The sequence below is a fragment of the Pipra filicauda genome, unplaced genomic scaffold (assembly GCF_003945595.2).
Source record: "Pipra filicauda isolate LSUMZ 115617 unplaced genomic scaffold, ASM394559v2 scaffold80_size11013439_pilon, whole genome shotgun sequence".
Taxonomy (NCBI): domain Eukaryota; kingdom Metazoa; phylum Chordata; class Aves; order Passeriformes; family Pipridae; genus Pipra; species Pipra filicauda.
Window position 1 is genome coordinate 762695 of NW_024104987.1, and position 23239 is coordinate 785933.

The 23239-nt window shown below is 50.7% G+C and overlaps 2 protein-coding genes across 4 annotated transcripts in view; one reads left to right on the top strand and one right to left on the bottom strand.

Annotated features, from left to right (window-relative positions):
* Positions 1 to 11185, bottom strand: part of TBC1D16 (TBC1 domain family member 16) — a 29634-nt gene extending 18449 nt beyond the window's left edge. For both annotated transcript variants that reach the window (XM_027725307.2, XM_027725306.2), the window contains exons 1-3: positions 11102 to 11185; positions 4667 to 4902; positions 2906 to 3497 (exon numbers count right to left, since the gene is read on the bottom strand). In XM_027725307.2, the coding sequence (XP_027581108.1) occupies positions 2906 to 3497; positions 4667 to 4844 (770 nt within the window). In that variant the 5' untranslated portion in view covers positions 4845 to 4902; positions 11102 to 11185. The remainder of the gene's footprint in view (positions 1 to 2905; positions 3498 to 4666; positions 4903 to 11101) is intronic.
* Positions 11186 to 11369: 184 nt separating this feature from the next.
* On the top strand, positions 11370 to 23022 carry CCDC40 (coiled-coil domain containing 40). Of its 2 annotated transcripts, none has more exons than XM_027725301.2 (18): positions 11370 to 11467; positions 13272 to 13362; positions 13506 to 13660; positions 14145 to 14228; positions 14311 to 14530; positions 14906 to 15063; positions 15905 to 16027; positions 16390 to 16511; positions 17229 to 17472; positions 17574 to 17756; positions 18426 to 18671; positions 19188 to 19401; positions 19917 to 20086; positions 20197 to 20288; positions 20824 to 20944; positions 21587 to 21775; positions 21992 to 22150; positions 22673 to 23022. In XM_027725301.2, exons 1-18 carry the CDS (start codon positions 11450 to 11452, stop codon positions 22916 to 22918), a joined length of 2835 nt encoding a protein of 944 aa, XP_027581102.1. In that variant the 5' UTR covers positions 11370 to 11449; the 3' UTR covers positions 22919 to 23022. The 2 variants fall into 2 exon arrangements, with proteins under 2 accessions (XP_027581102.1, XP_039246177.1); XM_039390243.1 differs by lacking the exon at positions 11370 to 11467 and adding an exon at positions 12157 to 12643.
* The last annotated feature ends 217 nt before the right edge of the window (positions 23023 to 23239 follow it).

Here is a 23239-nt window from a genome sequence, read left to right on the forward strand (position 1 = left end):
ATCTCATCTGACCCAAGTCTACCTGTCTGTCCCAGTTCCTCCACAGAGTCCCATTTCTCCATTTCTAATCATATGGGGAGCTGGCTGGAATGAAATGCAACATATTCCTTTGGCTTCTGCAGCAGCCACGGGGAAGAGCACAGTTGTCTTTGCAAGTGCTCCCAGTGCAGAGGCAAACAACCAGAAACAGTCCTTCCTCCTGGCAGGGAGGAGGTGGGGACCGGGAGGTGGGGAGGGAAGAGAGCTGGAACAATCTGCCAGCAGCACAAGCTTTGTTCCCACTCCAACTCTGGCTCAGAGGGGAAGCAGCCAGCAGAAAAAAAACCTAAACCAAAACAAACCCTTAAGAAGCAAGGAAGCTGTTCCCATGCTTGCAGTGACTTCTAAAAGAGCATCTCTCACCCCCAAAATGCTGGGATGAACGCAGGAAATAAGAGATGCTTTTTGACAAGACTTTTGCAAAGTATTCTGTGCAGAATCTCCAGCTCAACAGATTGTAAGATCCTGCAGATCCCATGCAAGGGGGCTCTATGGGGAAGAACAAATTGGCATAAAAAATGCACACGCTGGACAAAAAACCTTTCAAGTTTGAAGTCCCAAACAACAAAAGGTCTGTTTTATTAATCTGCTGTCAATTATGGGTGTCACATGCACTGTGTGAGACTTCAGGCTGGCACCACAGGAGTTAAAAAAAAAAGAAGAAAAAAATCAAAGCCAAGCAGGCCCCTGAGCTTGGTGTGCAGAGCCAGCTCTGCCTGGCTGGAGCTGTCGGGGCTCCAGCAGCAGCGAGGAAAGCCAGCAGAGGGCAGGGAAATGCTGCAGGAATGCACAGACAAGGCAGGGAAGATGCAATAAACTGTATTTCCTTCCTTTCCCGACACTATTTGCAGCTCAGAGTGTAAGTGTTGCAGAACACTTAAACCACAACACTCCTCACCCACTGGCCGGGCCCCAGACACTGTCTGGGACCCTCCTGTGCCAGCTCTGCTCCTGGTGCCAAAGCTCTCCGAGACCACAGCATGCCTGGGACAGCTGTGGCTCAGGCCAGGACTGGGATTTCCCCAGGATGAGCTCAGTCTCCTGGTTTTCAGCAGCCAGGACATTATTCTGAGCGTGTCCCTCGCTCCTCCCACTTCCAACCACCACAGTGGGAGAAGAACCCTGCAACTGGGCCACAGCTGAGGCCACAGCTTCCACAAATACACACTGAAAGACAGGAACATTTTTCCTATAAGAATCTTACTGTTGGAACTCAAAAATGTTCCCAGAAGCATTTTCATTATATTTTATTTACAAAAAAAAAAAAGCTTAAAAATCCCCCAAACTTCACTTTTTTCAGAGTGACTGAGACAGGTCAAACATACAGGTTGTCAGTGCTGCTTCAAGGAAAAGAATCATCTCGTACACCTTAAACAGACTTAACAGAGGCTTTGGTTGCAGTGGATTTGGGGGGTTTCTGTTTTTTAAGTCAAGGCCAAGAAATTTCTAAACTAACAACCTTCTCTGAAAGCACAGACAAATCAAGTGTCATCCTCAAGCATCAGCCCAGTGCCAGAACACAGCCTGAATGGGACATAAAAGTTAGAAACTAATAATTAGAGTCAATTAGGAATGACAATCATTCAAAGGCCTTTATAGATTTTTTTCCAAGGTGTGTTTCATGAAATTTATGTAGCTTCCAAAGTCCTCTATACTACTTGCCACAAAAGACTGGCAGGAATCATATTTGGAGAGCTAAAAGAGACGCTGTCAAAGTGACGTTGTTCACACAGTATGGAAATCAAAGGCCCATCCTGGGCACCCCACAGCCCCTCTGGAGCCAGAGGAGAGGCTGCAGTGGGATGGGATGGGATGGGATGGGACAGCCACCACTCAACCCACTGCCCAGGTGCTGCAGAGCTCAAGCCCAGCAAAGCCCCTGGGTCACAGTTAATCAGCACCATCCTGCTGGGGCACATCTCAAATGCAAAGCTGATACAAAGTCTGACATCACCATACTGAGGGGTTTTAAAATATCCAGAGAGAGTTGAATGCATTAGAATATTTCCTCACAAACCTTGCTCTTACTGGCACTCTCTGGGCTTGAGAGCCCGTAAAATAAAGAGGCCAAATTGCTTCAACTGGCAGGTCTCAGTGCAGTCTGTGCCTTGCTCACGTGCACAAAGGAGAACTCCTTTCTCACTTCAGGCGTAGTTTCAAAATTGAGCTGTAGCCTAAAACTCAGCCCCACAGTGCTTCAGGAACACACCTGCCCTCCCCGAGATGGAGACGAGTGATACACCAACAGGGCACAGATCAGAAAGCCAGAACCACTGGGTATGAAAGCAGTGAGTTACACAGGTGTCCTCCTGCGTGTTAGTCCTCTGCCAAGGTGCCCTCTTACCTCGTGCAGTTTACTGCAGGTGCCATTGAGGAGCACTGATGAAAACACCCAGGTTAGATACGCAAGAATTAATATTTATATGTCTGAAGCGGGACCATGTTCTGAACAGCAGCAAAACAAGCTGCCACATGCAGGTTTCGTGTCAAGAAGGGGCCTGGAGAGGTGCCCCCAGCTCAGGAAGTCACACGGGCTCTTTGATGTAGCTCTGCACGAGAAGCAACAAGCTCAGCTCCTCAGCAGAGCCAGTTAGGCCAACAAAGGACCTGTTTAATTTAGCAATGCTGCTTCCAGAGCCCAAGACACTTCATCTCAAAGGCTGTACACAGACAGCCCTGGATGTCTGGGGCCAGGGTTCACTGAGCAAAAGCAGAACTGGCAGGCAAACAGTTTCCTGTAAATTCCACAGGAGTCTGAAGCAAGACATTCTGCTTGATGCCACTGTGAAGTTTCACCATCTCCTTCAGCATCTCCAAGCTCAGCACCCAGCTGTGCACGCAGAAACTAGAGAAAGGACGCACTCACCTGCTTTCACTGTCCAGAAACACGGAACTGCTGCTTTTCCCAAGGGCTTCACTGATGGGAGAGAGGCAGAAGGGGGAGGAGAAGGCATCAGAATCAGAGTCAAAAGTACTGTCCCTGCTCACGTCATCAGCAGGCAGCTCCAAGGAGCCCTCGTCCTCGCGGCAGTCCAGCCCTTCCTCCGCGCCCTCCGCCGACAGCTCCGACCTGTTGTGCTCCTCCTGGGAGCTGAGCGTGCACAGGATCCCTGAGTCGCTGCGGGGGGGCTGTGGGGACCGGCGGGCGCAGCCCTGCGACAGCCTCTCCCCCTCCGAGCAGGGGGGGCTGGTGTAGGGCCCATCTCTGCCGGGCTGGGACACCAGGAGCTCGTCTGCCCTGAGGGTCAGGGCCCCCCTGTGCTCCGGGGGCGAGGCGAGGCCCAGGCCCTGAGCGTGGCGGCCGCGTTTCCGCGGGGCTTTGCGCACGGGGGAGCTCTCGGGGGTGATGTAGCGCAGGGCTTCCTCATCCTGCCTCTGGATGCGGGAGTTGGGCACCCAGGCCAGGATCAGCGTGGTCCCCAGGAGCTCGTCCTTCTCCATGTACAAGCACAGATAGCCTGAGAGAGAGCACAGGAGCAACCGGTTGTGACGCGGATTTGTTCTAAGGGAACTGCACAACCCTGACATTTCCCTTTCCCCGTCTCCCCATCCCTGGAAATGTCCAAGGCCAGGTTGGATGGAGCTCTGAGCAACCTGGTCTAGTGGAAGGTGTCCCTTCCCATGGCAGGGGAGTGGAATGAGATGACCTTTGAGGTCCCTTCCAACCCAAGCCATCCTGAGATTCCCCCCACTTCACCATCACTTACACATGGGCAAAACAAACCCTTATAATTTACCAGGAGAAAATTGTGGAGTGCTCAATATTATTCACTATTTGCAAATCATTTCAAGTCTGCATATGGCTTTTGAAGTGTCTAAATTCCCTCTGGCCTAAGTGGACAGAGAAGTGCCATACAAATACTTGGACTTCCTGGATAGATTACTAATCAAGAGTCAATTGTGAAATATGTTGCCACATGTAAAACTTCTACTGTTTCTTAGTTAAACAATTTCAAGTGCCAGCTGAACATTGATTTCTCAAGAATATTTACCTTAGTGTGACAAAAGGGCTACAATTTTCATGGAAAGCCAATGAAAAAAGAAGTCACCTACACATAAAGGGAAGCAAGGGTCAATGTTCACAGAGTAATTTGTTTTGTGAAGCTGAGCCAGGAGCCACAGCTCTTTGATGAGAACATGAAAGAGTGCAGGAACAGATGAGAATAAAGGAACAGAGCAGGATTTATCTTCATTTACTCCAGTGCATGTGGCCACAATCAGGTTTTCTTGCCCTTTCCTTTACCAGTGGTTGCTGAGGCCACTCCAGCAATGACAGCTACAAGAGGATACTTGGATTTTCTGAACAATCCAGACTGGAATGAGCAACAGAAGTTATTGTCCTCAAATGACAACTGTCCATCTTCCAGCAGTACAAAAGGACTTACTAAACCAGGTAAATCCATGCTGGACCAGAACAGAAAGGAAGAATCAATTTTCCTACTAAAAGAAGATGGATCAGCTGATGGATCAGCTTGTGGGTGGCTTTCCTTAGTCCTCCACAAGACTGCCTTGCCCTGGCCCTCACTGGCACCTCTTCATTCATAGGAGCCCAAGATATAGAATTTGATAGAAACACCCGCCAGGAGAGAGAAGAAGAGAGTGAGCAGTGTCTGCAACACCCCATCACCTGGATGGTGCTCCCCGACGCCTTGCAGCAGCTCAGGTGGGTGGACACAGACATTGTTCTTGGAGTAGATAATCTCTCCATCCAGCACAGAAGATGAGCTGCCACCGCCACCGGGATTCAGGGTCAGGAGGTCGGAGGCTTTGGAGGAGGCACGTCGGAGGAGTCGCCCCAGAGACATCGCCAAGGAAATGTTTCCATTATCTGTCAGCTCGAGTCAGCAGCCAAATCCAGAAGATCTGCAAACAAGGGGGAAAAAATAGTGTTAGAACTGATTTAACAACAGCACGTGCCACCCACTGTCTGAGGATGAGTCTCCCATCAATGCTGCACCAATCCACAATCCAAGCAAGAGCCTCTGAATGCTCTGGGTCTGTAACATCACCTCCATGCTTTAGAGAAGCTGAAGGACAGAATCCTGGAATGTGTTTCTCTGCAATGAAGAAATATCAAGGCAGCAAAACCCCACATGTTAACAGCTACTGTGGGGAGGAGGCAGAAAAGCAATGCTGGTCACTGAAATCACCCAGTGAGGGAACAGCTCAGTGGTGTGGAGCTGCCCAAGGTGTCACTGACCCTGGGATGTCACGGAGTCACAGCTGATCCCAGAGGGCTCCTTCAGCACAGAAATGGCCGAGACCATGGCACTAAACACGAGGCTGCTGCTCCAGCCACAGCAACCTCCCATCTCCAAAAAAACATCGAGCAAACTCACTTCATCCCGTGTGGGTTTGGAGTTTGGGGGCTGGGAATTTTTTTCTGTGAGGTTGTTTTCTGGGTTTGCTTTGGGGGGTTTTTTTGAGCAGTGATGGTTAAATAGAGCCTTGTCAGAGGTAAGTGTGCAAGAGCCCCCTGTTCAACAGAGTGGGCAGAGCCCAGAAGCAGAGTGTGGCACACCAACTCAAGGCAAACATTCCACCTATCAATAGCTTTACCCAACTGTGGAACGTGGTCCCCAGCTCATCACCGAGCTACCCCTGTGCTCGAGTGAGGTGTGCTCCTCATCGGGGCTGTTGGTGAGGAGCTCTGCAGTGGACCCACAGGGGTCACCCAAGCTATAAACTATTTAGCAGATGGACCAGGAAGACTTGATGTATTGGAAGAGCAGGTGGGTCTCACACAAAGCAATCCCACAGACAGCCCGACACGCTTGGGTGCAGAGAAGGCTCCTGCTGCCATCCCCAGCTGGGAAGCACCAGAGCCAGGGCAGTTTCTGTTCTGCCAAAAGGAGAGGAAACACCTGCTTTTGTTCTTTTGTGTTTACATGGCCCACCTTGCTGTGAACAGGCCAGTCTGACCTAGCACACCCCGCACACGGCCACGCTCCAGGGCCAGGGCAGCCCGTGGGGAGATCAGCCCGGGTGTTCCTTGGGGCCAGTCCCACACCACGGGCTGCACGGCCATGGAGAGCAGAGAGAAAGATAAAACAGGCAGGTCCTGACCTGTGCTATCAGGGGCATCTTCTCAGGAAATATTTAAGGGCCCAAAGCAAGCACCATGAGACACAGAACAGCTCCGATTTCCTTAACCTGGTTTTGATGATATCTCCAGCCAGCCAAGGTGGGGAGAAGGCACAAAGGGCAAACAGAACTGGCATTTCTCCAAGAGCAGAGTGGGGGCTGAAGGGAAGGGAAATAGCTGTCCTGGTTCTGACAGATTGGTACGTACAGAAGACTGCAAACGAGACTGCCAAGCTGCTGACAGAGCCTTCGTTAAAGGACAAACTCTTGGTTTAACTGGCAATCACCACATTTGTCAGCTTGAATCACAGCACAGGCGCTTTCTGCGTTTCAGTCTTTGCTGGGGCTTGATGGAGAAGCCTCAACCCTGCTCTGTACCAGCAAGTGTTCAGGATGAGAGGATTACTTTGCAAGTCCTGCGCACTCCTGTCTCCTTCCAGCACCAAACACAACATGCATCCTCATGTCTCAGCCCCAAAAACCAAACACAGTGGAGCTCTGTGCTTGTTCTCGTCCACATTGCCAAACCCCACAGCTTCAGGCTGGGTTACACCAGGGAAAAAGTCATTTGCTCAACCACATTTAAAGAACAAATCGCCTTTCCTCTCATTGCACCCTGCAAGAACAGACAGTAAATTCTGCTGCAACAGCTCCTTCCCACAGCGAGTTACAACAGGCTGTTTCCACCCAGTGTCGGGGGGGCTGGAGCAGTGATGTGGAGCAACCTGAGCTTCCAGCACACCTGAGCAGGGGCACCTGTCACCACAACACTTGGTAGGCAGCACAGAGTGACCAGCTCTGCCTGGTGCTGTCGAGACTGAAACCAGCCCTGCTGTCCAGACCTTCAGCTCTGTCAGGGATTTCGTCAGAACCCTAAAAAGCTGTGCACACACAGAAGGAAGGTGGCACCAGCTGGCTGCTGCTGCTGGCCAGGGAATGCTTCCTCAGGAAACACGAGGGAGCTTTTCCCACCAAGGCCAGGAGATGGAGAAGCACATTGAAACGAGCCCATGTGATGTCCTGCAGGAAGGCAGGCGGAGCCGCAGGACGTCTCTGCCAACAGAGGCACCTTTTAATGAGCTTTTACCTGGCACAGGAAGAACAAAGGAACACGTAAAGATCAAAAGCTGCTCCCTGGAAAGCAGGAGGAATTTAAAGGGAAACATTGCTTTGATCCTGCAGAACACCTGTTGCCTCAGCACTGCCTGGATGTGCAGGTGGACGGCGCTGCAGGTACACACAGGCACAGTGGGCTGGGAGGGGGAAACCAAAAAAAAGGACAAAAGGTGAGGAATACAGTGCCAGCTCAGAAATTTAGTCTGTTGGACTTGTCTTGCAGAAGAGCTACATATCAGAAACCAGAGACCACTGCAGTGCTGCAGACGGCAACCAAAACCACTGGGATACATAAATATCACCAGCAAACTCAATCAGTCCTTTCACCATTGCTGCAGGCCAGGGAATTCTGTGTAGTTTTGGTTGCAGGATTAAAGAAAACAGATTTAAGTCACTGGACAGTTTCAGGGAGGGTGACAAGAGTGATCTGGGCCATGGAAAGAGATTGCCAAGGGAAGACTGAAGTGAGGGAAATGTATTAGAAGTCTTCACACGTGGGAACTGTCACTGCCAAAGAAAGGGAGAACTGTCAATGGAGGTCAGGAGAAGTTGAAAGGCAGTTGAACTGTGGCAAGGAATATCTAGTTTTGTCATTCTAGTAGCAGGGACAATGGTGCACCAGAACAGGGCAACCTCAAGGGGCCATTTCCATCACTGGGGTCTCAAAGGCTGCAGAAATAGATACACAGTCAGTCCCAGTGAGGACCAGATGATGGACTGGACCTCTGAAGGCCATCTGGTCTACTGGTACAACCCCAAAAGTCTCTGAAACTCAGCCTGGGAATGTGCTTCTCCTTCCTAAAAGACAGGAGTTCATACAACACAAACCAGCAAATGACAAAGACACTGAACCTGCAGGGTTTGCTCTACTTTCAGTCCCTTTCTGTGTGGGACAATGTCTGCACACACAGCCTGTGGAGCCTGGCACGTGGGGAGAGGCAGGTACTGCTGCTGCCTCCTATGTGAGCTTGGGAAGGCAGCAGGAACTGTCCCACAGCTCAGGCAGCAGTAAATCAGCATCGTTCAGAAAAACCTCATTTTTCACATGAATTTTGTATTTATCTGCTGATCTGAAGGGATTCTTCTCAGTGTGGCAGAGCCAGCTCAGCTCTCCAGAAGCTGAAGCACTGAGTTAGCTGATAAGCTCTTGCTGAATGCCAATATTTATTAAGCACACACACATTTTCTTCTCCCACACATCAACTGTTGCCACTAAAAATCTTCGCTGCAGCTTCTGAGTCTGTTCACACAGCCCTGGCTGCTCTCCCAGGCAGTGCCAGCACTTCTCAGCTACATGAGTGAAAAAGTGATGGGGAGCCAACTCCTGAAATCCCCATGGGAGCCTCTTCCCAAGAGCCCGACCAGTTCCAGCCAGCAGCATCCAGAAGGGCACCGGCTGCTCGCCTCCCGCAGAGATGCCCTTCCCGTCCTCACAGGCATCAACAGAATCCTGTTTGCCTTGGCAGATCACACCTCACCTTGGCACAGGCCGCTGGACCAAATGCTGCTGCCTCCGGTTGCACAAGATTCCTGTATCCTGTCACGGGAGGGCAGTGCCGGGCTCTGGCACGGGCTGACACCCTCCAGCTCGGCGCTCCCGCCCCGCGCAGCACCAGGAGCACACAGCACCGAGGCTCCTCTCCCAGATGAGCCTGGAGGGGTGTCCAAACGCTCCTGCAGCCCACAGGTCCCACTGTCGAGCCCTCCGTGCAGGCACCGGGCTCGTGGCTCCCAGGGCACATTTGCTGTGCAAGACTTTAAGAGCTTTACAAGCAACATAAGCCGAGCTAGAGGGCTCTGGAAGTGAAACATGAGACTTGCAGCGTGTCTGGGCACAGCAGAGAAACACGAGCTGTCAAACAGCAGCACCACAGTCAAGCATGAAATGCCTTTGGTAAGGAAAGAGCAACAGGCTCTTTTTCTGTTTTGCCCTAATAACTTAAATTTAACTTTACATATTTAAGGAGTGCAGAGTCACTGCAGTGAGGGGGCTCAGACACTGCACAAGTTCCTGTCTCTTTACCCTCCTGGGAAAAGCAAAGGCTGGGTTTGGAACTCTCAAGCAGAGGTTACAGAGCAAGTGACTGGAGACAGAGTACGGCAGCCCAGAGCTGGGACTCGCAGCTTCCTTCCAGTCCTTGGAGTAGATTTTCTGTGCCACTCTCAGCTGGTCACCCACTTGATCTCTATTCCTTCATGGATACATGAGAGCCCTTGTACGACCTTCCCGCTGTATTGCAATACATGAACATTAGGGAATAAAAAAGAAAAAAGCTTTCCAAACTCCTTGCTGTTCACTGGAGCCAGTTAAGAGGACCCAGCCAAATCAAGGAAAAACATTTACTGTAGGGAGCCACTCTGAAGTCATCCCATCTCATGGGGAGAATTATGTAGGTCACCAAAAAGTCCTTCATTGCTGCCCTGCCAGAGCAGCAGCAGCTCACTGAGCACAGAGCAAAGGGAGCTGAATCCTGCAAGTTTGTGACTCGGAAATAAAAAGGAAAAGGGAATGCTCTATTGGAGCCTGCAGCTGCTCCCGGCCACACCTGCTCAGGCATCAGAAAGCAAACAAAAAGCAAACAAAAACCTCACCGCCCCCCCACCCTGGCACCAAACTCACCTGCAGCAGCACCCAGACATTCTGTGTGCCACGTGTCCCTCCATCCCAGATTAACCAGCATTTCATGTCCCTTATCTGCACTGCTCGTGCCACAGGTAACACTTTTATGGCCTTTTATTTCCAATGTCCCGGAGCCAAGGCCTGATAACGCTCACAGGACTTCAGCCCGGAATACCAGCAACTAAAAACCCCAGGAGCCTGGATTCACAGCTGAATGGATGAACTCATTGAAAAATGAACTAAAAAGTCTTTCTCAATATAACAGAAATCAGACCACGTGTCTCTGTCACTCGGACACTCTGGCAGTCCCCCCTCCCTGGGCACAGGCAGACTGTGCCCCTTCCCTCCCTTCCTGATGGACTCAGACAGCCCTGTTCTGCCCCATCCTGGCTCTCCAACCTCACACCACCCACACAGCCCGAACAAACACAGATATTCTCCAAATTCAACACAGAAGAGCTTTTAGAGACTTTTACCCCAGTTATTATCAGGACATAAACAAGCTCCTACAAAAAAGCACCTTCAACAAAAGAAGCAGCCAAGTCTGAGATCCTTACTCTGACTTGTCCTGGTCTTCACATTTCTACTGTTTCCTCTTAAAAGATCTTTCATTTTTCTTCCTATTCCGAGTGGCAACTAAGAACAAAACACCTCTGCAAGGCAAGCTCCCAGCCTGAGATCCAAGAAGAGAGACAGATCTCCCAGAGGAAGCAGCAGAGTTATTTTACGGAGTGTCAGCAGCACAGTGAGCAATACAGCACCTCCCAATCCCTGCCTGGAGCATCCCAAGGCCACGCATCAAACCACTGCCAGGGACCCCCCAACACCTCCTCTGCTGGTAACAGAGCTCAGGTAGGTACTGGGGTCACCTGGGAGAAGACCAGCTCCCTAAAAGGAAGGAAACCATAGGAATGTGCTCGGAAAAAACAGAAGATAAAGTTTAAGAACTACTTCGCTTTCCAGCAGCCCCCATGGGAAGCATCCCGGTCCCCAGGGCATCATCCCAGCCTTCCTCGGGCATCGTCCCAGCCCTCCTGGGGCATCATCCCGCCCGCTCCCGCCGCTCTCCGCGGGGCTGCGGCGTGGGAAGGGCGGACAAAGAGCGGGATAACACCGGGATGCACCGCCCAGGTGCCGGGCAGGATCCCGGGGCTGGGCCCGGGGGGTCCCGGGGCAGCGCTGAGTGGTCCCCGGCCCCCCTCCCCTCCCCCCGCCCCCGGCCCCGGCCCGGCCCCGCTTTACCGGCACAGACGAGCCCCGGAGAAGTCCCGGCCCTGCGCGGGGCCGCCGCCGCCGCCCGCCGGCTCCGCGGGGCTGCGCCCGCCCAGCGCCCCGCCCGCCCCGGGGCTGCCCGGCCGGGGAGGGCGCGGAGGGACCGCCCGGGGCCGGCACTGCCCGGCACCGGCACCGGCACCGGCACCGGCCGGCAGTGGGACCCGCGGGCGGCACCGGGCACCGAGCGCGGCCCGACCCCCGCGCGCCGGGGATGGTGCGGCCCCAGAGCCCCCCAGGCCTCCCCCCCGCGGGCCGCGGTGGTGCGGCCCGGCGGTCACGTGAGCGGGTGTTGACGCGTCGCTTGGTAACGGGAACATGGCGGAGCCGCCGCGGGTGAGTCGGGACCGGGATAGGGTTAGGGACAGGGTTAGGGACAGGGTTAGGGACAGGGTTAGGGACAGGGATAGGGACAGGGATAGGGACAGGGATAGGGTTAGGGATAGGGTTAGGGACAGGGTTAGGGACAGGGATAGGGATAGCGATAGCGACCGGCACCGGCACTGGCACCGGCACCGCGACCGGGACCCCTGTGCTGGGACCGCCGACCCGGTACCGCCCGGTCCGTCCTGTCCGCGCCCGGAGCCCGGTACCTCCCGTTCTGGTACCTCCCGTTCCGGTACCTCTCGTTCCGGTGCCCCCCGTCCCCGCCACCGCCCGGTCCCTGCCGGTCCCTGCCGTGCCCCCGCGGCCGGCGGTCCCCGCTCCGGTGCTCACCGTCTCTCTCCGGTTGCAGGCACAGCCCGGCCCCGGTGCCGCGGGGACTGAGCGGGATGAAACCAGAGCCCACTCACATCTCGCTATGGAGCTGAATCCCTTTGGAACATTCCCAGCGTTCCTTACGGAGGAATGTGTTCCAAAAAAGCCACTAAAAAGTAAATTTAGTTACGGTCCCATGTCAGCAGCGTTTGAAGTATGTGTTTTTCACTCACTTCTTTGCACGTTTCTGCTGCAGACACTGTAAAAATGGATTTATCCACATTTCATGGACGCACATACTCAGGCTCCTTTTGGAGGTTTGTTGGTGGCAAGTTTTCCTCTTCCATTGAAACTGCCCAACACTTGAATTTGGCAAGCGATGAAGTGGGATAAAACAGTGTCTCTCTAAAAAGGAAAAGAAGGAAAGAAAGAAGAGAATAATTTGACTACACGTAGTGCAAGCTGGAAGAATTTCTTTAATAAATCCCTAGGGACTTTTTTTTTTGTTTTTAAGTAGATGTGAACTAGAAACTCGTGAAGCTGTAAGAGGTGTGGAGGATTTCTGTCAGGATCTTTACTATCTCAGTGCTTGCTGCGTGACTGTTTTTGCAAATGAGATTAGACTTCTAAATTAAACTTCTGTGCCCTGTGGCAAAAAATACCATAGCATTAACATTAAATGTAAATGATAATCTGCTGTTCTGCTTTCCACCTGTGCTGTGAGCCAGGCCATGGAAGCAGAGAATAGGAATGACATGGAGAGGGAGAGACTATTCTGGAGGAGCAAGAAGAGTCATTTCCCCCCGAAGAGAGGTCTGTGGGGTTACAGAGCTGCTCGTGGGACAGAAGTGGGATGCCATAATTATATAAATAATCTTATTATTAATGTGGCTGCCCTATCCCTGGAAGTGTCCAAGGCCAGGTTGGATGGGGCTTGGAGCAACCTGGGATAGTGGAAGGTGTCCCTGCCCATGGCAAGGGGTGGGATGAGATGAGCTTTAAGGTCCCTTTTATCCCAAACCATTCCATGATTCTGTGATTCCCAGAATGCCTGAGCAGTGTTTGCAGCTGCACATTCTCCTGGTGCAGTTTTATTGCTGCAAACACAAAACCAGCCAGAATTGGAACAGAGGGAAGCCCGTGGGTCGAGTACGGTGTGTACAACAGCTCTGAGAGAACCAGAGAGGTTCTGTTGCTGTGCTGTGTATGTGTGAGGTGACACAGCTTTGCCAGTGTCTCTGTGCTGGTTTCAGAGCCAGGCTCTCCTGTTGATCCTTTGTCTGCATCTCTCATGTCTCAAGGTGACAAAAATAAGCACATTTTTAGGGGTAAACAGAGGTAGATGGAAAAGCTGTTTCAGGTGATGGATTTTATGTTTCAGGAAAAATCTCCTGAGACTTTGTAGGACAATGTAGAAAGTGACAGTTGTCCTCCTGAACAGGGTGACATGGAGCAGCCAGTACCAGGCAGAGGAGCCTCTTCCCTTCCCTCGGGAGCATCGGCAGCGGAGCCGGACGCCGGCACAGAGCCAGGTATCAACACAGCAGCACTTGAGAGCAGCTCTCAAGCATTTCTCCCTTCCTGGTCATTGTTAATCCAACTGGAGGCACAATACAATGAAATCTAATCCTATTTCCTTATCTATTTCTTTTTTTTTTGGGGGGGTGGGGTCCAGGGAACATGGGAGACCCCATTTCACTCCCTGGTGAGCATGGAGACCGAAGATGGGAAAAGGAATCCCAGCAGCATGGATCCAAGGACCATGAAATAAGCAGAAGTAGCGAGGAAACAGCAGAAGAAACAGAACTGGTCGTCTTGGATCCAGAACACGTGAGAAGCCCTCGAATCTTGTCGTTGTTCTTTGCAGACTTGGTGATTTTGCCTGTCTGAACTGTGGAGGTGAGCTGTAAGCAGTGGCTCAGCTGTTTGCTGAACTGCACGTTTGCAAATCACTTCTGCCAAAGTATTGACTCCTGACTGTGTCACTCCCTCCATACCAAGCCCAGAGCTGCAGGTTCAGGAGTGAGCAAGGTAGTGGGCAAACCTGGTGCTCTTCAGTGCCCCTGAAAGAGAAGTCCTTGCAGCAAGAGTGATGTAGCTTCTGACATGTTTCAAATAATCTCACTAGTCACTTTTTGACATGAACGAATACCCACTATGTAACTCCTTCCATTTGCTACAGTAAGTGTAGCTAAAATAAGTGTCTATGGCAGAAATAAGATGTTTTATTTAATGGGGGGAGTACCAGTGAGGCTTCCTCGTAATTTATTTACACAAGTATGTTAAAATTTCTGAATGCCATCCTTCTTCACAGCCTCTGATGAGAAGATTCCAGGCTGCCCTGAAGAATTACATCACTAAGCAGATGGAGCAAGTGAACCTCGACCTCCATGAGCTGGTACCCGGCCTCTCCTTTGCCCTCCCACAGCCCCTCCCATCCGAGCTGCCGTGGGACAGCTCGTCACCTCTTGTGTCTGCAGAGGACAGCAACGAAGGACAGCAAAGTGCAGAGAGAAGAGCTCGGGGTGGTCCTCTATGGAGCCCAGCAGCAGCTGGTCCAGCTGCAGGAGGAGCTGCAGAAGAGCCACGAGCGCCATTCCCGGGCAGCCACGGCGAGGCAGCAGCTGGAGGAGGAACTGGGGGCCCTCAGGGATGCTTACAAGAACATGTGCCACAACACAGATGATGAACGCAAGAAAGGTGGCTGAGGCAGTGCTGGCAGTGTTTCCTAGTTCTGGGGCTGTGTGGAGAAATTAATTTGGATTTTAGGCAAACGCTGGATTGAAAAATACAGTAAAATTGATCAGGAATAATGCACTCACCAAAAAGTTTCACGGGTGCTCCTGAAATTCTGTGTGCTGGGAATCAAGGAATTGCTTACCAGGATTTTTAGCTTTGCTTGTGGAGCTTTGCTCCAAAGCTGATGTAAATTCTTATGTTGGGGAGGGCTGATGTAGCTGGTGTGTGAGAGGTTTTGCTTTGGGAGCTTCTGTATTTCTTTCCCTTTTATTTCTGTTTAAGGTGTATCCTACAGACAAACTTCTCTAACTATTTTCCCTCTTTCCCCCTCCCCAGTTTCTGCAATGCAGACCCAGGTTGAAAACCTGGCCTTGCAGCTTTTCTACATGCAGAACATGGACCAGGACATGCATCACAAGATTTTACTGATGAAACAGTCGACAAAGAAGGCTGAGGCAGAGAAGTTCCAGGCTGAGGTGGAAAAGAAAAAACAGGTACCACGTAAAACTGTCTTTGAAAAAAATAAATACAGGTGACAATTAGTGGTGAGTCTTGGAGGATGTGCTGCCTTGTCAGAAGGAAGGCTGGAGTGATGGAGTCATGCAAGATGCATGGGGATGTTTTTTCCAAATAATAAAAAAAAAACCAAAAAACCAGAGGCTTTTCTAAAAAGGAGAAGAACCCCTGCTTCCCCCCAGATAGCAGCACTTACTGCCCAGAGGGTTGGGCAAGCCTTAGGACAGTATATCACTCTTCAGTCAAGCAAAAGGCGTGTGGGGGCAGGAAGATATTTAGTGAAGAAATACCATGTATTCAGGTCTCGAGAATTATTGTGAGTCACAGCAAATTTCACAGTGGAAAGTGAACTTTGGGAATGAGCAGAGCTGGTTGGTGCTGGAGCTCCCTCTGCTGCCTTCCAGGATGCAGACTGGGTATTACCAATGCAGAATTCCATGCAAACCGTTAAAATACAATGGGTTTAGGAGGTTTTTAACAAAGGATTTTCAAATATACATTATTAAGATTCGCAGCATCTGGAGAAGTGGCACAGTGTAATCCATGCTGACAGGAGGGAATGCTGCTTCAGAGCTGCATTATCAATTTACTGCTGCAACTGGAATAATAAACAATCAGCAAAAGTTTCATTCTCTTACAAGTTGTCCCTGCTGCAGTCCTGAGTCATTTGTGTATGAATGGGAAAGTTTCAGTAGGAATCAAATCTAATCCAGTTGCCAATTTAATTCCTTTTCTAGCTGATTTTGTTCTTGTAGGATACAGTTGGTTAAGACTGAGAGTACATCACTCACCCTGAACATTTTGGCTCTGACTCCGTAGGACCTTCTCCTAGACCAGTTAACAAGGAGAGCCTACGAGCTCCAGGAACAAATTGCTCTGTTTGAAGCTCAGCTTGTGGCCCAGGCAGAGGACACAAAAGTGACCCGGCAGGCAGTCAGTGAGGTAGGAGGGGGCTTTTCCTTTCTGGTTAATATTTCCCTCTGGCAGGACTGACCCCTCTGGCCTGCCCTCGTGTGTTGTGTACAATATGGGCCAGAGTTGCTTGTTTTGTTCCTGTTTGGAGGAATGAAGACTTTTTTTCTTTTCCTTTGTTCTTAAGAATTGCTTGTAAATCATTTCCTCCTCCCCTTCTCAGCAGTTTTTTCTTGCAGACCTGTGCTCTCTGATCTGCTGTGACAATGAACCAGCCACAGTAGCTGAAGCTGTTCCTGCTCAGCATATTATGAACAGAAAAAAAATAAATTGCATTGTAACATGAATTTGGTTTTTCAACACAGTGTATATTCATGCTGTCTGTTCCTCAGGCTGGTCTGGAGGTCCAGGCTATAAACATGGAGAAAAAGAGGTTGATAAACCACTGGAACAGCAGTTTGGCTGGAATGAAGCAAAGGGATGAGGCCTATGTTGCCGCTCAGGAGCTGCTGAGGTATGGTCTGAAACCAGGCCCTGGGGAGAGCTTGGATAATTTGGGCAGGAGGGATTCCAGAAGGGGCAGTGTGTCTCCTGTCAGGGTCAGCACTGTGTGGGCAGGGAGTGTCAGGCAGAACAAGCTTCCTGCTTTAAACCACATTATAAAATTAAAGGACAAGAGGCACAGTTCTTTGTTCCTGTTTTCTTTACCCAAAACACAGCTCTCAGAATGTAGGAGGTTCTTAAAGCTGTTCAGAATTTTTCTATTCGTATTTTATTCCTTTAAAAGAGTTCCCTCACCTTTACAACGCCTCTCGCTCCAAAGAGTTAGATGTCAGGAAGGATTTCTCTCTCACTATCAGGGTTTTGTGAGGCCTTTAGAAATCTTCATGAAAACCTCCCTGTTATTGCCAAAGGAAGTGTTTATTTGCTCTGGAGCCATGAAGCTTGACTGATTCTCTGAGAACAAGCAACCTGCTTTTATATGGTGACATCCTGGTAGGAATAGGAGGTGGGACAGTACTGAAAGAAGGAATCCATACATACATTTCCTTTTAAATCCTAATGTCTCCATCCATCTCCTGCTGCCTCTGCACTGTCCCAGCAGCTGAGCCCTTACAGAGATCTTCCTTCTTGGACAGTTGGTGCAATAACATGTTTGAAAAGAGGAATCTGTAGGTGGCTGTTCAGCACCAATCCCTGTGATGATTTTCCATCCTATTTGCCCCTCTAGCAACTACAGACGTGACCTCAGGTCCCTGGAAGGGGACATCCACGGCTGTGGGAAGTCCATCAGGAAGGAGGAGGAGAAGAATGAGTTGCTTGTCACCATCCTGAACCGGTCTCAGAACGATGCCAACGTGACAGAGAAGCTGATTGCCCAATGCCTGCTGCAGCAGGAGGCCCTGAAGGTTGAAATGGGCACCTACACTCGTATTCTCCATGAGACAGAGCAGGCCCTCATCAGGACCAAGATGGTGAGGAGAGTCCATGGAAGATGTGTCTTTTGGAATATTGGAATTTAATACCCTGCCTCAAGCAGTTGTAGTGATCCTGTCTCTGTCTTCCAACCTTTTAGGACCAAGCTGCTCACCTGGATGAGTTGGTGTCCATCAGGAAGGATATACAGAAGAGAACTTATGTCAAAGAGCAGATGGAGAATGAAATCATGGCAAAGCTTCAGGACCAGATGATATCCAGCCAAGCTGCAAAGCACTTCTCACAGATGGCTGCGAAACTGCGGATGAGGAAAACCGACCTGGTATGGCATCCCCTCCCCTGGGGAGGGCAGGGCAAGGGAACCACCAGAGCAGTGCTTCTCCAGGGCTTTGTCAGTGACTTCCTTCTGGTTCCAGGTCTGCAGCTGAAGGGCTGCTGAGTTTGCCTGCAGTCTGGCTCTCCCTGTGATGTGATTGCAGGATGCTGGTGTATGTGAGAGAGCTTGGCCAAAAAGGCCTGACAAAACATAGAGTTCTTTACTTAGAAAATGGAGCAGAATGATGAATCCTGGGAGTATTTACTAGAAAGGATTAGCAGTTCTTATGTACTGGAGAAAGACAATGGATATGTGGTACTTCTATACTCTACATTGACTAACTTTTACCTCTATACTTCCTCACAGAATGGGATGCAGGCAGCTCTTGATTCCAAGGAACAGTCCAACCTGACCCACAGCTCTTTAAGGCATAAGTTGCTCTCTCTGAGAGTGTATAGCTGGTACAGGTAGAAAAACTAGAAGACTCAGCCCAGCATTTCTCACACTGAGCTGGGGGGCTGTTGTCAGGTGAGGGATGTGTGTGCCAGGTGTGGTGGAGAAGGTACAGTAGATTAGAATCTCAATCCCCTGATTCCTGTGCTGGGATAAGTGGTACTACAACTCAACGAGTGGCTGTTGGTGACAGTGATGTGTTTTCTCTCTTGATATTCCCAGGAGCTGCATTTTTACAAGGTTGAAAATGATGTGGGCCAGATTATCCTGAATGCGACTAATACCAGCTGCAGGCTGACAGTCCTCCAAAAAACACTCTGTGACGTGGACAAGGAAATAAAAAATATCAGTGACCTGATCAGCTGCCAGGAAAGTGAGATTGCAAAGTGCAGGCTCCTGGCTGATAAGAAGGGAGGGATCATCTGCCTGTACAACAAGAAGCTGGAGATGCTTCTTGCTCAGCAGGGGGTAGGTACTTTTGTGTTTCAGTCCCAATTTTGATTTTATTCTTTGTGGTGACCACAGATGTCCCTGATAAATGTAACTGTGTAAGTGTTGGGTAGTTCAAACTTCCAGGCATCAGCACTGTGATTTAAAAGCTGCACTAGTTAATGCAGGTGTTTATGTTTGTCAGACAGTTCTTGATGCACGTGAAGGGAATTGTAAAATGAGGGTGTGCCTGGCACAGATTCCTGCAGGGAGTTGTTTGCAACTGATGAAAATGTCAAATGCCATCAATACCCTGGGAGTAAATAGGATCTTGTTAGAAAATCTGCAAACACTGACAAGGGGAGCGTGGAGCAGGCAGAGACATTTCAGTTGTTTGATGGTTGGCCCCATTCAGCTGATTCCCGGATCTGTCCCTGGCACTGTGAGACCTTTATGGATACTGATGTGGAAATGAGTCCTATCTGCAGGCTTTGGAATGTCCAAACAGCTCCAGCAGCTTCTGCCTGACTTATCCCAAACTTTGCCCTCATACAGGGGCAAGAACTGGGACCACTGGAAATTGAGATCAACAAGCTGACCAAGGAGATAGAAGAATGCAATTCTGAGGTGATGACACTGCAGAAGTACTGGCTCAATGAGCAGAAGGAGCTGTTCAGGTTGACCCGGGAGCGGGAGGAGCAGATCTCCTCCCTGGATGCACTGAAGAAGCAGATCACCATCATGCAGCAGAGGAAAGTGCGCATGGAAAGTACGGCGTTCCCTGAGCTTCCTGAAAATGCTCACCCGGGAGGGGAGGAAAAAAGGGAGTGGAGGATTACAGATGAGAAAAGCTGGACCTGCCTCTGGATATGTGTGAGCAGGAATGCCAACAACCCTGGCACTGCACTGGGGCTGAGCCTGGCACTTGTGCTGTTTGCACGTCATTATTCCTGTAAGGATTAGTCCTGCTGTCCTGACACAGTCAGACCCTGAGTGACAATGTCACCTGGCACACTTCTTAAATAAAGGTTGCAAGTAGTGGGTAGGTTATTGTCCCCAGCAATGACAGCACTTTCCTTGGCCAAAACCAACTCTTTTCCACGGGGGTCTTCTTCAAAACCTTGTTTGGTTTTTGGGCTTGTGGAAAAACGTTTTGGCTGGACATGTGGGACATGGGTGGCTCTGCCTGAGGCATTGCCAGCTCTGATAGCAGTTTGTCACACCTTGTCTGTGTTCAACCCAATGCTCAGGGGAATTCTAAGACTTTTTTCTGTTCACCCACAGATGAAATTCAGCAGGAAACAAAAGAACAGAAGGACATCGAACGGCACATGAAGGACATGTCAAATGACTTGGTAAAGTTGAATGTGTTGATCAGGAAGAACAACAGCAGCTTTGAGGAGCTGCAACATGCCAACATGATCACAGAGAACGAGTTTGTGCACTCCCTCAAGGTACCAAGGCCTGACACCTCAACCTTCTGTGCAGATTGGAGGCAGGTAGTGATCCTGGAAAACCTTCTCAGCCTGACAACACTGCATTGTTTTGTGCTTCCCAAATCTAGGCAGCAGAAAAAGAATCCTTGGAGATGCAGGAGAAGTACAGTCAACTGACTGAGGAGAAGGAAAGGCTCCTGAACAGCATAATGGAAGCAGAGTAGGTACCAGAGAGTGCCACAGTCTCGTGTGTCTGTGTCCATGTTCCTGTTCTCCTCCAGGCACCAAACTGACCCAGCAGGAGCAAATGTGTTTCTGTCCTTCCTGAAGAAGGGGAAAGGACTTTAATGAATGTTTGAAACACAGAAACTGAAAGGTGCTTTGGTTGTCTCTGTAACAAGCTGGGAGGATGGTGGCTTTAACAATTCCATCATGTGTGGGATGTTACCAAGATCTGTATGGGAAGACTCTGCCAGTAACTCGGAGTGAGTGTGCTGCACTGGGCTGTTCATTGGGGTCCAGCAGTCCCTGCCAGTCTGGGCACACTTGTTTTTACAGTCACCACCCCATTTTCTGAGTTGGGAAGCTTGCTATCTGGTTTCACCCTGCTCTGTGTTGCCCTCTTCCACATCCCTCGTGCAAATCCTTGGATTCTGCCAGCTCTGTGTTCAGAATTATCTTGGGCATGTGCTGCTGCTGGTACACAGAGATCCCTGTGGGTTACAAAGGCTTTCCCTTTCCTTTCTTCTCTGAAGGCATCAGATCCTGCTGTGGGAGAAGAAGATCCAGCTGGCAAAAGAGATGAAAGAAGCCACAGGTTCTGGGTCAGAACAAGGTGAAATCCAAGCCATGAAAGCAGAGATTCGTAGGATGCAAGTAAGGCACTGGGAAAGAGGGCTGAGGAGGGGAAGCCACACAATGTACTGGAGTGGCTGAAACATGAGGCAGGAGATGAGAAACAGGCTGGAGAAGTGGCATCTCCAGTGCCCAGGGTGGGACTCTTAACCCCCTGCAGCTCAACTGAACTGAGCACATCCTGCATTCCCTGTGAGTTCCCTGTGCCAGGCTCAGCAGAGTCTGGATACTTCCAAGGAATCTATTTAAATTGCAGTAATCTGCCACCTGATTCTGTGACCCCTATTTGTAAGCAAAGAAATGTTGATTACTAAATATTGCATCACCTTAATCACTGGTTAGGAAGGTGTTCCCTCTCCTGGCAGAGCAGCTCTTGCCCTTCATTCTTGGGATGCTTCTGCTTTTCTGCTTCTGCTCTTGCTAATGAGATCCAGAGCAACATCTGGAATATTATTGTGGACAAGTTGACAATTCAGCCCTCTGCCTTCCAGATCCACACATGGCAAACCAGGTTTGGATTTGGACCAAATTTGGCTTGCAGGCACTCATGTGTCACATGTATCTGGTTTGTGTTGGTGGGATGTGCCACCCAGACGACCTCCCTCGGTGCCATTGGTAAACATTCTGTGTTTTGAGCCTGGTTTGTGTCTTGGCAAACGGCAGGTCCGCTATGGGCAGCTGCTGAAGCAGCAGGAGAAGGTGGTTCGGGATATGGAGGCGTCTGTTTCTCGCAGAGAGATGATAGCGGTGCGGGGAGAGGCTCAGAGCAAGCTGGATAAGAAACACAGCACCAAGAATGACTTCCAGCAGAGGAAACAGGAGCTGAGGAGGAAGATCAGGGAAGCCCAGGAGGTGAGCAAGGCAAGCAGGGCTGCAGGAGCTCACGCAGCTGGTGTTGGCCTTGTGCTGAGCAGCAGTGAGCACAGGGGTGCCCGTGCACAGGGGCACAGGGGAGGGCTTTGGACATTCATTAAAAAACCCCCAACAAATGAGTTCTGGGAGGATGGTCGGGAATGCAGCTGAAGTAAAGAACTGGAGTCTGCCATTTCCTTCTCTTCCATTTACTAGAATATTTTTAACTGCAACCAAGCCATCCTGGAGCTGGAGAACACCCAAGAGTCCCTCAGGGCCACCTTCTCGGAGAAGAAGCGGGAATTGTCCAGACTCCAGGCCAAGGCCGACGGCCTCGACTTGGACATGGAATGTCTCCAGAACGAGAAACGCTGGGTGAGCCAAACAGAGCCTGCTGCTTCCTGCTACTGCCAGCTCTGTCCAGCACCATCCTGAACAGGGTGTGCTCAGTGACCAATTTTAGCCACATGTTCACCGGGCGCGTTCTGGGGGCTCACAGTGGCCCTCAGTTGATGCTGCAGTTGTACTTGGGGTGAGGCTGCATTCACCTGGAAACATCAGCCTGAAGGACCTGGTTTGTATCGTGAAAATACCTGGTAACAACCACCCTTTGTGTGTGCCAGCTGGGTACTCAGAGCCAGCTCAAGGTCTTGAAACCCTGTCCTGGCAAGGGTTGGCTTGTATGCGTGGGAATTTCTCTGATTTATGGAATTCTGTGATGTCTGTACCCCTACAACACTCGGGATGGAGGTGGTGTTTGGCTGTTGTGATGGGGAATTCACAGCACTGTCCTTCCCTTGTCACATACAGTGGTCACAGCAGCTGACACGACTCACACCGATGCCCTGTGTGCATCCTTCCTGCTCTCACAGCCCTTTCCCCTGTTGCTTTTCTCAGAACCTGTTGGAGCTTGTGGCCCACCAGGCACACCAGAAGCATCTGCAGGCACTGAAGGAAGGGAAGTACCGGGCCCCGAGCTGCACTGAAGAGGCCTGCAGGAACCAGCAGGAGAAACTGCGGGGTCGGCTCCAGACCATCAACACCATCGTCCAGCGGATCCGGGAGGAAAATCCCCGGCACCAAAGGGCTCTCCAGTGGCTCAGCCAGTGCTTGGGATCCAGGCTGGAGTCCGAGAAAGCCTGATAGAAACACGGAAAATACATGTAACATCTGTTTTTATTTTTCTACCTGCTGCAGGCTTTGTAAACGAATACATATAGAAAAATAAACAGGTGTAGGGTATAATATTTGTGTTGTAGGGTATAATGTTTATTTGACATGTACCATGGTGATTTTTTCGGTATGTTTCTGTTTACGTTTCACTTTCGCTGCCCCAGGCCGTTGCCGGGTCCCGCCTCCCTGCCCCGCCCCGGGGCGGGGGCCGGGCTGTCCCCGCCTTTCCGCGGGGGCCGCGGGCCTCGCTCTCCGCCGGGCTACGGCCCAACCCCGGCAGCGCCGCGGGGC

Bases quoted from the DNA above. Each gene is read 5' to 3' on its own strand.
- CCDC40 (XM_039390243.1), top strand. From the start codon at position 12,581: ATGACATGGAGAGGGAGAGACTATTCTGGAGGAGCAAGAAGAGTCATT. The intron at 19,402-19,916 runs GTACGGCGTTCC...GTTCACCCACAG, and splicing joins GAGGAAAGTGCGCATGGAAA to ATGAAATTCAGCAGGAAACA. The intron at 20,289-20,823 runs GTAGGTACCAGA...TCTTCTCTGAAG, and splicing joins AACAGCATAATGGAAGCAGA to GCATCAGATCCTGCTGTGGG.